The sequence below is a fragment of the Siphateles boraxobius genome, unplaced genomic scaffold (genome assembly GCF_051911475.1).
Source record: "Siphateles boraxobius isolate OS27281-9 unplaced genomic scaffold, OSU_SipBor_1 22, whole genome shotgun sequence".
Lineage (NCBI taxonomy): Eukaryota > Metazoa > Chordata > Actinopteri > Cypriniformes > Leuciscidae > Siphateles > Siphateles boraxobius.
The window spans coordinates 27,254,498-27,266,984 of NW_027508833.1; the positions used below are offsets into that span (position 1 = coordinate 27,254,498).

Sequence of the window (12,487 nt, forward strand, 5' to 3'; positions counted from 1 at the left end):
TTAACCTATTTGTGCGCGACATCACATTTTCTCCACAGTCCTTTAAAAATTACGTTGTTTAATCTGCAATCGATCCAAAATAACATATTTCGAGATGGCATTCAAACTGTTGTTGTCATAATGTCGGAAAAAGTATAGGCTTGTGTGTTGATAATGAACTTTCTCCGTGGCCGGAATAGAGAACATGGAATCAGTACAACACGACACCACTACACCCTTTGTAATTTGACAGCGGGTGAGTCTTATCAGATTGCACCGCGAGGACTGTCATTCTTGACTGCGGCTTCTCTGAGGCCCCGCTGCGCTTTTGACGTTCCGCTTGTCTCCGAGAATGTTCGAATGCGCGTTCGTGTGACAAGCAACATGTAATTATCCCTAATTGCGAAAGCATCAACTGGGGACACTTTACATGACCCAGTGTCACTGCAACAAAAATGTTTGTCTTGAGCTGATAAGCACACGAAAAAGAGAACACTGTTACTATAAATAGCCTAAATATATAGGCCTATACACACACACACACACACACACACACACTGAACCACTTAAGATGAATTCACTCAAATTCATGTAGCCTATAGGTCATCTGCGATTCAAAATATTAGGAATACGTGGTTGTTTAAAAGCAAAGGCATTCAATCAAAACGAGGCATTGCCGTTTTAAAGCTGGTAATTCATTGTGGATAGACCTCTCTTCAAAATAAAAATTAAATACAATATAATAAATAAAACATTATTATTATCATCATCATCATTGTTGTTGTTATTAATGAATGTTCTTTTCTAATCTCAGATGTTTTAATTTTAGAGACAGGAATCGAATGATTACACTTTTATTTCAATGTTTTCACTCCTCATAATGTGTAAAACTGGTTAATCCGAGGACAGAAATGTAAATAAAAGTACAAAATAATCAGTATACACATGGTGTATTTTATAGGACATGTACAGGAACCGTGTTGCTTTTGTGTTTTACACATAGACTTGTTTAATTGCTGCATATTAAGAAATATAATTTTTCACCAAATAAAGAGGTATAAATAGACATGAATTTTGTCAAACATAGGTAAATGTGTATTTGTACGATTTAGTGTGTAATAGTGTAATAGTCATCCTTTAGCAAAGAATGTTCGTTGTGCGTAAAAGTTAATATTCAATCTTATTGTAAAGATTGTATAATGGTAAAGCTGGTAAATTACTTCCAGGGTAATAGAGTGGGGTTGGAAAAGCGATGGACCTCGGAACCGGCACCCGGAGCAACGAATTTTCTCTGAAAACGAGGGGCATCCCAACCAAAGTCTGCGCCGATGCGTGCGCCATGTTCGCAGCTTCCAGTTCCGCAGAGAGCTGCCGTTTCCATTTGTTCCGCCGGTTCTGAAACCACGTTTTCACTTGAGTCTCCGTTAACTGCAGGCTGGAGGCGAGACAGGCTCTCTCGGAGCTGCTCAAATAGCGTTTCATGTCGAATGTGGACTCGAGCTGATAAACCTGACTCCGAGAGAAAACGGTGCGCGTCTTTTTCTTGGCGGAACTGCTCTGTTTGTCCGGACCGTCACGGTGTCTATCTTCAGAAACGGGAGACATTTGGCTACACGCTCGCTCCTGCTCCTCTTTGTAATCCGGTAGTATGGATGGTGTCAAATGCGGCCGGCGGTCGATCCCATCCTGCACAGGTAGAAGTCCCTTTGTGGCACCTGCGACAAATACAGCACAAAACTATCGTCTTATCAAATTGTGCTTGAAGAATAACAGCCATTGAGATAAAGCTTTCCTGCTATAGGGAACAATATGCATGACTGATGTGTCCACATTAGTGAATTCAATAAATAGCCTAGTATAGTTGAAAACACGTTTATATTTAATGAGGTATAAAAAGTGCTTTTAATATTCTTCCATCATCAAATTCGCTCTGTTTCCCCCCCCCCCTTGTTAGGCTAAACATCGCCACTACGCGATACTTTACACAAGAGTTCATTAAATGTGAACTCTGACTGTTTGATCGACTGTTGAAAGGTTACAAGTGCCCTGTTAAATAAACAATACAATATGACTAGCACTGGTGCACGATATTAATTAAATCGTGTTACATTTAACGCTCAATTGACGAAATGCAGCGTTGCCTCTGAAAGCCGGCATAATCAATTAGCAGACTCGATTAAATTCGGTTAATTATTTGACCTTTCCCCTGTTCACCGAAGCGCGATAATGTCGGATAAAAACACGACTGGAGTTTTATTCAGTGTTGGCAATGAGGACAACATTAGAAGACAGTCACAATGGTGACCAAAAAAAAGTGTTTTATAGCCTACTTAATGATTCTGAAGTGAGATGTTTTACAAAAGTGACTTTCTTACTAAACATCATGAAAACACAAATACATTTATATTGACCATGGTGGTAACGAGTGTCTATAGCAATAAAATGACACTGGTGGTATCGTGACTTACCTAGGCAGAAGTTAAGAGGCTGGTGCGGGTTGCAGGGCTCTGGTACACCGGACTCAGAGCAGTAACAGTCGCCCGAATCCTCTCCGGCACTACAGTCGTCCTCTGATGACACGGACAACGTCCGCTTCCTCGGCTGGGATTTGGGACTGTCCTTTCCAGCTGACCGGACTCCCTCGTTGGAGGTGCCCAAAATGGACTGGATCGTGAAGCTTGAAATGGGGGCAGGCGAGCACTTGCTTCCGCTGTCCTCCGAATTATTCATTCTCGCCTCATAACAGTTCAAAAATGTTCTAAAAATGATCAAATGTCAACGCAGCAATATGTTCCGCTACACATAGAGAGTGTTTTCCTTCAATTCTAAAAATGGTTTGTTAGAGCTGATGGGACGTTAAAAAAACTTGTTTTTCGTGGGCTCAAAAGTGTTCGAATGCATTCCTCTCCACTTCCACCCGCTCTGGTCTCAAGGCGGGTGGAACGTGTCCTCATTTGCATGTAGGTAAGACCTGCGCTGGCCAATCACGCGCTCAAAGCGCGCCCGGAAATTTCAAATTTTATAATATTTGAGTTCCTCAATGGAGCGCTCGATTGAGATTAACTTGCTGCAAAACATTAGGCTACACTGCAAAAAGAAAAAAAAAATCAGTATTTTTAAAGGGGTAAAGATTGTAAAATGCACCAGCCCAAACCAGTACAAACCTGTTATTTGGCCGTGCATAACCGTAACTTACCATACATGGTAAACAATATTATGTTTAGACAACATTTTACTGTAAAATATTATAAACAATATCAGTAAAAAGTGTGAATTACTTTTTAATTTACACATTTATATTCTATTTACTAATGCAATACATTTAGGCTACTATCGATTTTGTTAACAAATGTTTTTAAAAAAGTAAAAAGCACCTTATAATTTATGGGGAAAGGGGCATTCTCAGTATTCATTGGGCAAAACATCACATTTGTTTAGTTACTTTTATAATAAACCAGTTACTTTTTATGCTTTTTATCAGTCATGAACATTAGAGTGTTTTATTTGGCATTTTATCTTGTTTAGTTTAATAGTTTAAGCTTAAGTAATTAATAATTAATGTGCATTGCTTTATTTTAGTGTCGTTTGTGTTTTATTGACCACATTGGGGGAACCAAATTTGATGAACACAAAGTCATATGGCCTTCCATTATACCACGAATTGCTATCAGTACATTTTGCAGTAACAAATATTTAATATTAAGGGCTAAAATTATTAACATCATTGTTAACAATATATGCATTTTTTCTATTATAAATATACCCAAAAATGCTTTACACTGTACATGTAACCGTTTAGCTTGTATGGTCAACATTTGTCTTTTTCCTCCAAAATTTAATAGCCGGACATTTGCCTGCAGAATATCACTGTAACGAGAAATTACAACCAACATTTTAATAGCTTTCTGTGAACTACGTGATGGATAATTATTCATTGTCATGTACGTGCCTCTGGTTTCCCACTTTGATAAATTGTGATTATTATTGCTTCTAATTTCAGTAATTTCCTGCTCCCTTATATCGACATAATATTTTTCTGTTTACATGATAACGAGTTTCAATTTATATTTATTTATTGATGTTCAGATTTTGACTTGTATTAGAAGCCCATGACGCAGGCCTCTGAAATATAATAAAAAATGTAACAAATCCATAAGTTTTTTTGTTTGGTTCAAAACACGTTAAAGATTGTCACAACATTTAACCGTACAACTCAGAGATCCAGATCCAGTAGAACGTTATAAACCGCTTTTACTGTAGACTGTGGTCATCACAGACGTGCATGCTGCTGATCCACAGAGGTCCTCTTTGTTCATAAATGGGAGTTCTAGGCATCTCAAGTACACGCCTAGAGTTCTCAAGTTCATGCGCACATCAATAACCAACAATAAACCAACCCCATAATCACAAGTCATCTGAATACATGGTTCAGTTCAAAATCATATATCTTATTAAACAGTCGTTTTAAATTCCACTAGTCGTGTGCTATAAATGGCAAATTGGTCAAATAATCCAACACACAGTCTAGGAACTAATAATGGATCCTATCTCATTTTTCTTGAAAATAATAAACTCATTCCACGTCCATTATCCCCGTTTAAGAATTAATTTGATCATTATGGTGGGCTAATCTACTGCCTCTGCGGGCCGGCTAGAGCGGGCAGGACCCTGTTTAATTGATTGACTAATTGATTGGGGGGTGTGCGCTCGCCCCACCCCTGACTCGTGTCTCGAGGGCAGCTGTGGCTCTGCCACATTAGCTCTCGTTAGCGTTTTCTAAAGGCTCGCGACACTTAACAAATGCTCTGGCTTTGTCGTGGTGACAGCGCGCGGACACCTAATGGAGCTGAGGGAGCCAGGGTTGAGCGATCCCGACTACAAATTTCAAAGGTCGGGAATAGTGCCCTGCACACATGGGTCTCAAGACCACGACTAGCCATCACTGGGCCATACCAGTAAAATTATCAAACCTGACCATTTTCTTTTTCATTAAAATATGAATTATTGTTATTATTAGGCTATTATTATTGATTAGCCTCTTTATAATTTCTGTGATTAATATATAGGCTACTCAGCAAGAAATATAACCTATATATTTTCAAGGATCTGAAGTCTAATAACCTACAATCACGAACTTTTACAGTGAACCTGTGTCAACGAAAACATATCGGTGGGTGTTTGTTTGATCTAGTAAGGCTTTGGAAGTAGGCTACGCAACGTGCACTATACATGTACGCGATGATGGAAACGATGTGGTTGAACTGTCACAATCTGCAACTCTGTTTGGAACGGTTGTTAAAGAGACCTATTGTGAGGGGCCATATGCCCACATATAGCCATTTAGTGCGTAAAATATGAGGGCCTAGTTCACAGCGGCCCAACGATTTATGGCGCATTCACATAAGGCGTGAAATCCGCAATGATCGTTAAAGAGCCGGTTTTATACGCTGCGCCTGTCAGCAGAGGCTGGATGGCTTAAAGGCCGTTTAGACATATTAAACAAAAACAATACACCAGAAATGTAGACCCCATCACAGTATTATTATATTCTACGTGTTTGTTGAGTAGGGAGTGGTAGGCTATTATCAACAAAAAAAAAAATCGTTGAAAGATGTATTTTAACAAGAACATTTTTAGGATGTGCATAGCCTTATTGTAACAATCCGAAAAGTTGTGTTATCAAACTGAGAACAGTGCTGTATGTTTCCCAAAAACCTAGACAGGTTTACCGTGATGAACTCTCAGCGATTATGGGACAATCTGTCACGCGTTCACAAAGCTAAAGATCTTTCAAATCCGGCAGAACAGGCAATTTTTGCACGTCCTGTCAGTGCATGCGGCAGATGACCGAACATACACATCGAGCTCTGGAAAAAATGCTTCCCGCTAGAAAGACAGATGAAGTCATGGGGGCCTTTGATCTGCAAATCAAGCTTCGATAAATATTAAACAATGGGCCCTTTACACGTGTGTATTATGATATATGGCATGTCCAACTTTAAGATAAGGAAATTACCAGAGAAAATGATATCAATAAATTTTCTAAGTATAAACGCTGATTATGTTTCGATTTTCATTCAAGATTCTGAGGCTGGTCTTTTATTTTTTCTCAAATGGTTTTGCAGAGAGAGAGAGAGAGAGAGAGAGAGAGAGAGAGAGAGAGAGAGAGAGAGAGAGAGAGAGAGAGAGAGAGAGAGAGAGAGAGCAGGCGGGAATCTCAAGCCCTGGAGGTGTACAATTTATGTAATCTACGACTGGGAAATGAATTGGGTAATTTATTGGAAAACAGAAAGTCAAGAAGATTGGATCAGTATAGTTCAACCAAGGGCTTCTATTCATCAAGATCCAATTAACAACCTAACCATTGAGTCTTAATGGGTTTCCAATCTACTGCTCTGATATACTCATCAATCCCTGAGGGAGAAATTAAGCGAATCCGCCCCTCGGCGTTGTGGTGTCATTCCTCTCCGCAACTATATGTCAAATTAAAAACACAATTAAAATTTAAACTGTTTCAATCAGAGGCTGCCCCGCAACCTATGTTTCACTTAATAGAACTTTGATGAAAATCTGATGCTCACTTTCAATCACAAAAGCAAATGGGAAAGGTGGGGTTAAAGAAAATAAGATATCCTTTTGCCTGAATAACACCAAAACATTTCGAGAAAGTAATAAGCAAAGATAGGCCCGCTCCCCCTCAAACATTATACACGGGATTGAGTTCACGTTCTCGTCGTCTATTGTGGGTAAATGTGGTTTGCAGAGCGCTGAAAAACATTTTCCCCATACACAGCGAAAGATAATTTAATAGGGCAGATGATAGTCCATTTTGTCAGTCTCATCCTATGACGCAGAGAGCTACTATCCCTTTCGCTCGAAAATGTGAGGTCGGCTAACTAAACGTATTGTGTTTTATCGAAATTGTTAAAAATCACCGTTCAGTTTGAATAGCCCGATCTTCGATAAGCTAACAAACCCCGCCAAATTCACAAAGAAAAACACTGTTGTGCAAATAGGTATAATCACAGACAGTAAGAGATGACTGAGGAGCACAAATGGGGAGGGGGTTGTTTAAATACCGGTTATATATGCACTATTTGTCCAAACTCTTCCATGTTATTCTAACTCTTGTCCTATGTTAATGCGCATAGAACATTTTATCTGTTTATCTCCACCTCCCTTCTTTGCATAAAGACATGGTCAAATGGAAATTATCGAGTGATAGCTATATATATATTTTAGTTTATGACAGTGGATCAAGGTCATCAGTAAGCCAACAGGGGGGGGGGGGGGGGGGGGGAGAACTGTTAACAATGCCCTTGATTTGAAACAATATTTTACAGACGTTATCCGATCAATACTCGACAGGCAATAATGCCTCTGCGATCTATTAATTCACCGTAATGGGCTCGTGCTGAGCTTGCATTATATTATACGTCAATATAGGAGTTATGATTATTAGGCGACGGTATTTGAATGTGCTCTTGGCTGAGTGCTCAGACCCAACGCAGAGAGTTGATTTCGACTTTATAGAGGAAGAGTGCAATAGGAAGAACAATGCTTGTCGATGAGCATGACTGACCCATATTAAAGTTCTCTCGATGGTCCCTGTTTATTCTATTTTTTAAGCCTTTAGTTTTGGTAACAGTGGGCTATATTCAAAATTTGTTTTTACATATAGCCTGTCTGAAAATAAGTATAAGCCCTGAATCTGAAGCCTTTAATCTAAAGGTTTAAGGTATCAAAATAATTTTAGACGGACCGTTTTAAAGGGGAGTTTTTAATTATTATTATTATTATTATTATTAGGCTATTAATAATAATAATAATATTATTAATAATAATTGTCTATATATATATATATATATATATATATATATATATAATTATTTATATATATATATATATATATAATCTTATATATAATTATTTTTTATTCCACTGAAATCAATAATAAATGAACAGATTGAGGTTGGTATAGCTAAATGGGTTGCATACACGCATTTTATAGCGCAATAAACTCTTTACTTTTTCATACAATTAAAATACAATGCACAGGAGTTCAGTTTTTACTTTTCAGTATCTCTCTCTCTCTCTCTCTCTCTCTCTGTCACACACACACACACACACACACACTCTCTCTCTCTCTCTCTCTCTCTCTCTCTCTCTCTCTCTCACACACACACACACACACACACACACACACACACACACACACACACACACACACACACACACACACACACACACACACACACACACACAAAGAGCGGGGAAACTCTTAATGCAATTCCGCTAGCTCTCACCGATAATTATACGGTCTTATTGAAAACGCGATTTTGCAAAACACAGCTTGTAGAGTCCGCCAGATTTAAAGGTGCACCTGCTTGTAATTGAGATGGTAATGGGTATTTCAGCTTGTTGAGGCGTAAGTGAAACAATTCCGGTTTTGCTGCAAGCTTGGTTTAGCTCGTGGTATTTTCTATTTCATAAAATATGCTGTAACTTAATTAACAATAATAGAGATGTTTTTTTTTTACCTGATTTTCTTTATAGTTTAGCAAGGCGCACTGACAAAATACATTATTAATTCAGAAATAAACCAATTATCCCACGTATTGATTTAATTAATACATTATTTAGCCTATTCATTTATTTACATCCCTTTTAGAATATTTTGTTGTTTTGAAATGTATAGAACTACCATTTAATTTTGAGACTACAGTGCTTCCCTCACACTGTAACTAGTTGTTGGGGTTGTGCAATCTCATGTCAGTTTTGACTCCCATGTTGATTTCATAACTCATATGGCCTATATTATTTAGGCCTACTGAAATTCATGTTTTTATTTTTACTCGCTATATTAGCGAGCATGTCCATATTTATATATAAACATTACTAAATTGTGAAACAATTTTTCGCTTCAACACAGCAGTCGTGCCACAACGTCAATCAAGACATGTAGACTTTAATAGTCTCCGTTTATTTCACAACAGAATACAATGTAAAAAAACTTCGCTATTACTGTACAAATGACACCTTTCCTCATTTTGGTTCGTTATATCTGTACATGTACATATACATCTGTAAATAATATAGATAAAAGTAAAAGTTTTTATTACTCGTGTTTGCGTGTATTCAGTTTAACTGTAATTTCTGTCCGATATAGCCTATGATTGTCCATTGAACGCGGGACCAAAGACACAAAATCGTTTTCAGCAGTTCATTTCTCAACCTAAGAACTGTTTGGTTAAGAAAAAATGTCTAAAATACGAGTTTCATAAAGAACATGTTGCCTAAATATATGGACATACACAGTAGTATTGCACATCCGTGTTCAGTGTGATTTTCCCCGATGCTATTAAAAAAAAAAACTTAACCAGGTGTATTACCTCTTTTCTTTGACGTGTCAACAAGTTGACTTTTGATATTTATAGATGATAATAATAATGACAGTAAATTAACGATTCATTGTAATTCACCACCAACCAACAGCAACATCAGAACATTCGCCTTATTTATGTGTAGTTTTATGGGTATATTTGTGAGTTGTAATGTAAAACAAAAATGTAGGGCTCAAATGCATGATAGTGCGTCTTTGTACATTTTCTTTTCTTTCGTTTTAAATTATTTTCTAAACAAAAATAGCTTTGTCTCTTGGTTTCATTTCCGCCTTTTCTCTCTTTCCCTCTTTTCGAGTCTCTGTAAAATTGTTTTAGTTACATAAGTTACATAAAAAAGGCATCTGTCGTCCTCTCAAACCGGTCTGAGGAGGGGCACGGAGGTGACGATGGGATGAGAGTAATAAACCGGATGAGGGAAAGTGAGCAGCGGCTGGCTCACGGGCACGTTGCCCGCTGTGTTGGAGCTCTCAGAGGACGAGTTCTCGTGATACAGGATGGGTACTCTCACAATCCTTTGCGCTGCTGCATGGCTCAAGTTGGCGGCCTCCAGCTCTGCGGCCAGCTGACGTTTCCATTTGTTTCTGCGGTTCTGAAACCAGATTTTGACTTGGGTCTCTGTGAGGTGAAGGGAGGCAGCAAGGCCGGCGCGCTCCGAGCTGCTGAGGTAACGTTTCATGTCGAAGGTGGACTCCAGCTGGAACACCTGACTCCGAGAAAACACCGTGCGAGTTTTCTTTTTCCGACAAGGCTTCTTGTCCGCGCCGTCGTCGTTCTTCTTCCAGTCGTCCACGCCGCCTTCTTTTTTCCCATCTTCGATGTCGCTCTCCTCGAGGACAATCTCGTCTCCACTTTTGTTGTCGTCTTCATCGTCCTTTGCGTCCGGGTCTGATTTGAGCACGAGCTCAGGTGAGTCTCGGTCGGTGCCTGTGTTCGGTGACGAGTCTCTCACTTTCTGTGCTGCTACAGTAAGAGAGCTCAAATTAGCATTGGTTTTCTTTCAGAAATGTATTAAAATCAGGTTTGACAGGTCACGCCACTTAGCCGCATGGCAGATGAAAACAAGATTCTTACTGTCTTAAAAAAAATCTCAGTGTTTTTAAACTTAAACATTGCATTTTATAATAAAACTCGGTCACCTTCATATTTACAGCTTATGATAATAAAAAGAATGAAAACACAGCTTATGATAATTGCTACATAGCCTGTTTATATGATTTGTGCTATATCTGTCTGGAAACATCTCCCAAACTATGTTCTGAGCTGACTTGCTACTCATTAACACGTAGCTACGTTGGCACAATTTGCTAGCAGAATCACGCTATTATTTCTGACGAATTACAAATCAATGCACACTACACAACAATCAGTTATGAGTTATCAAAACGTACCTTCTGTTCTGTGAAGATGCGCAGAAGCACTGAGTGTGTACGGGTACCACCATGCCGAGGCACGCTCAAGGTAAGCCGGTAACGCAAAGCGCTGGGTCGGCAACTCAAAGCGAGGAAAGTTAAATTCCCCAACCTGAGAGAGCGAGAAGCTGGCATCAAGTCCTGCTTTAGTTGAAGCCAAAATAGGCTTAGGCTTTGACGGCTTGCTGTCAGAATTTAGAAGATTTTTAATGAAAAATGGAGAGTCTTTTGCCGAAGCACATGTATCCTGGGTTGTTTCGGGCATGTTGCCTGGAAATTCGGGGTTATAATATATTTTGAAAATTGTTTTAAAAAAAATCTTAATTTTTTTTTTTTTTAACAGTTTGAAGGTCCTTGGTAAACTCTTCCAGTGTTAGGAACTTAAACGCGGTTGTTTACGGCCAGAACTGACGTTAAAACGAAAGACAATAACGCGGGGCGATATAAACAATATTAATCTTGCTGATCATCTTCCGAGAGTTCCTTGGTGAAAATGATGCTCACCGCGTCCGTCTGGCGCCAGATGCTAATGATGAAATAAAAATGTCACCCGAGTTAAATGCAGAAAGTATACGGCGATTGGGCACGTACAATAGCAAATGGGATGAAGGGAGAGATGGGAAGTGGAGAGTCGGGAGAGAGGAGGGGCCTCCCAGACTCTTCGCGTTGGCTGCTGGGCTGAGAGTTCTCTCCTGTTATTGGTCTTATATAGTCCAATTAGGTGGCAAATGAGGACGGACCATTAACACAAAGGAACAAGGATTTAGCTCAAGCGGTGCGCCAATAAAGGCAATAGCGGAAAAGGTGGTTTAGGCCACATTGCAAAGTTAAAGTTGAGTTTTTTTTTATCAATGCATATCAATAAAATGTTACATAAAGACTTTCTACATTTATATGGGCATATGACAAAGGTTTAAACTGTAGTTAGGGTCAGAGAGATAGAAATGCACTAATAGATATGAGGAAAAGGTAGATATTTGTTTTTCCACATATGTGTCTAAGTCTACTCTAATTTGTAGTTGCTGCTTTAAGAACATTTATAGGCTAGTAGCTCTAAAATGTTACATCATTTTAATATAATATTGTATTATACAACCTAACTTTAGGCTATATAGGCTAATATGTAAACAATATGGAAAGCTATTTATTTTTATCATTATTATTAGTAATATTATTATTACAGGTGAAGCACATTGCAAGTGCAGTTTCAATATAAATCCAGATTTTTTTAACGAATAGCTATTGCTAAAATCAGGCGTATTTTTTAATTTAGCCTACATTTGCATGCTCTTTTAAGTATCAAATTAGAAAATAGGTTAGTTGAAATCACTCTGTCTTTAAAGTATTTAACATTACTATTTTAAACTCAAATAGCAGTTTTGCAACTAATTAGTTCGATCTTTGTAACATTTTAACTATTTGCCAATGGAGCAGAGTTCTATGAATTAACGTTACTGCATTCGTCTTAGAATGAAGTAGCCTATTACTTCACAGTTCAACACACTATAAAAAAATAAAATAAAAAAAATCACAAAAATCTTATAGGTCATGAGGCCATACTTTTACTGCCACTAAATGCTGAGTTTGTTCGGGAACAGCACAGTCACTGTCACACACACAAAATAAAAATAAAATAAATACTACTACTACTACCACTAATAATAATAATAATAATAATAATAATAATAATAATCA

At 38.2% G+C, this 12,487-nt stretch overlaps 2 protein-coding genes across 3 annotated transcripts; both read right to left on the bottom strand.

The window, feature by feature from the left end:
* Positions 1-816: 816 nt before the first annotated feature.
* On the bottom strand, positions 817-3,034 carry hmx2 (H6 family homeobox 2). The gene is made up of 2 exons (XM_077238214.1): positions 2,448-3,034; positions 817-1,694 (listed from the first exon to the last, which is right to left on the bottom strand). Exons 1-2 carry the CDS (start codon positions 2,707-2,709, stop codon positions 1,147-1,149), a joined length of 810 nt encoding a protein of 269 aa, XP_077094329.1. The 5' UTR covers positions 2,710-3,034; the 3' UTR covers positions 817-1,146.
* A 5,909-nt stretch (positions 3,035-8,943) lies between these two features.
* Positions 8,944-11,465, bottom strand: hmx3a (H6 family homeobox 3a). Of its 2 annotated transcripts, none has more exons than XM_077239397.1 (2): positions 10,772-11,465; positions 8,944-10,343 (listed from the first exon to the last, which is right to left on the bottom strand). In XM_077239397.1, the coding sequence occupies exons 1-2, from the start codon at positions 11,055-11,057 to the stop codon at positions 9,736-9,738; spliced, it is 894 nt and encodes a 297-aa protein (XP_077095512.1). In that variant the 5' UTR covers positions 11,058-11,465; the 3' UTR covers positions 8,944-9,735. The 2 variants fall into 2 exon arrangements, with proteins under 2 accessions (XP_077095512.1, XP_077095513.1); XM_077239398.1 differs by having other exon boundaries at positions 8,944-10,340; positions 10,772-11,459.
* Between the last annotated feature and the right edge of the window lie 1,022 nt (positions 11,466-12,487).